The sequence below is a fragment of the Terrapene carolina genome, unplaced genomic scaffold (assembly GCF_002925995.2).
Source record: "Terrapene carolina triunguis isolate 2854851 unplaced genomic scaffold, T_m_triunguis-2.0 Scaffold210, whole genome shotgun sequence".
NCBI lineage: Eukaryota > Metazoa > Chordata > Testudines > Emydidae > Terrapene > Terrapene triunguis.
The window spans coordinates 45760392-45762335 of NW_020664561.1; the positions used below are offsets into that span (position 1 = coordinate 45760392).

Below are 1944 nucleotides of genomic sequence, written 5' to 3' on the forward strand. Positions count from 1 at the left end.
GGGCTCGTGGTTTCTGACAGCTCTGTGCTACTCTCCGACTTCAGGCCCTCACGGCGGTGCCGTAGCCTCCTCGCCTGATTTCTCTGCATCTGCCTCAGGGAAAGGTGTATGATAAGCTGCGAGGCATTGAGAACGGCCACAACTGCAGCGATGGTCGCAGCGGGATCCATGATCGCAGTGCTGTGGCGTCCGCGCTGTCACTGATCTAAAAGTGCGCGAACTGATTTCCCGCCGGCGCTTTCAGGGAGGGAGGGAGGGCGGTAGTGACTGACGGATGACGACAGTTACCCAAAAGCACCCTCGCCACATTTTTTTACCCAGAAGGCATTGGGGGCTCGACCCAGAATTCCAATGGGCAGCGGGGACTGCGGGAACTGTGGGATAGCTGCCCACAGTGCACTGCTTCCAATGTCGACGCTTTCCCTGGTAGTGTGGACTGACAAAGTCGAATTTCTGTCCTTAGTGTGGACACACACGTTCGACTTTCTAATATCGATTGCACATATTCGATTTAACTAAAATCGAACTACTCTCGTAGTGTAGACATACCCTAAGGGCTTATCTACATAAAACTGTACCATTTTAACTATACTGGCATAGTTAAAATAGTACCACCATCCCTAGTGTGGATATAGATACACTGGTATAAAATGTGCTTCCCTAAGAGAATGGGACTAAGCTCTACTGACATAACAGTATACTTTATACTGGCAAAACAGTGTCCACAACCTAGAGGTTGTGCAAGTGTAACTATTTTGATTAAAAAATTACACCTCTAACTAAAATAGTTATACCAGTACAAAAAGCATGCAGACCAGACCCGTAAAATGATGAGGCTACTTCCTGCAAGAAACCAGGTTTTATTGGCTCAGCTGAGGACTTCACCTGATACTGTTAACTCTGTCTTACCCCAACCATTTTAGGTAATTAAAAGTAAACTGAAGCAAATTTTAAAAATGTGGAGGAATTTTTGATGGGTTTAGAGAGCAAATTGTTTTTTCTTATTTATATGTTTATTTTAACATTAGCAATATCACATCTCCCCACTTTCTTCTCATGACGGGAGATCTGAGTATTGCTGCCATAGGAGACTTTAATTTGAGCTGCAGTTCCAACTCCATCAAAAGGAGAAGAGCATCCTCCTCCTTACACAGGCAGCCCATCCAACTGCTCAGGCCGATGGGACAGAGCTGTTTCAGGCACGGGATACACGTGGATGCAGGAAGCTGTGTAACACTGATCCCCTGGGGTTGCAGATTCCTGTTTCCCCTTCCCAGGAGCAGCAGTTGGCCTGGGCGGGATGGTGGCCCAGGGAGGGCACGGCGGGAGGACGGGCCTATCTCCATCTAGGGCGCTAGGCTGCTCAGACGACCCCGTACAGAGGGCCCGGCAGCTCGGGGAGGGCGTGTCTGGGTGGGCCAGCCCCACTGCTCCCACCTCCTGCTGCCGCAGAGAACAGCTGCGGCCCCGGCCCCGGGGGAACGACCCTGCCGAGGGAGTCTGCCTTTCGCTGGGGGCCGCCGGCGCTGCCAGCCGTGCTCAGCGGGGTTTGCAGCAGCCCGAAGTGGTAGAGGGGCAGGTGCTCCGTCCCGGACGAGGACGAACAGCGGCCCGAATAGGAGGCAGAAGCAGAGGCCTCCTCCCGCGCTGCCGACCTCCTCTCGTCGCTTCCCCGCAGCATCTCCCTCAGCGCAGGCACCAGAGACCACACACAAAATGGCGGCACCGGCGACGACATGAAACCCGCGCATGCGCAAACAGGAAAGGACGCCCGCCGCCGCAATCCAGTATACCATGGCCGCCTGGAAGCCATTTTGTTTTGGGAATCATAAGAGCCCTGCCGCGTGTTATGCGGCTGGCCCTTTAAATCCCCGACATGGGAGTGAGCATACAAAGCAACTGCTGCTGCACAGTGAGTTTGGTCCCCGTCTGCCCGAGCAGACA

The 1944-nt window shown here is 53.2% G+C and overlaps 1 protein-coding gene across 1 annotated transcript in view; it reads right to left on the reverse strand.

Annotated features, from left to right (window-relative positions):
* Positions 1 to 1738, reverse strand: part of LOC112109814 (mutS protein homolog 4) — a 68933-nt gene extending 67195 nt beyond the window's left edge. Inside the window, exon 1 of the mRNA XM_029912373.1 lies at positions 1438 to 1738. Coding sequence (XP_029768233.1) covers positions 1438 to 1738 — 301 coding nt within the window. The remainder of the gene's footprint in view (positions 1 to 1437) is intronic.
* Positions 1739 to 1944: the final 206 nt, after the last annotated feature.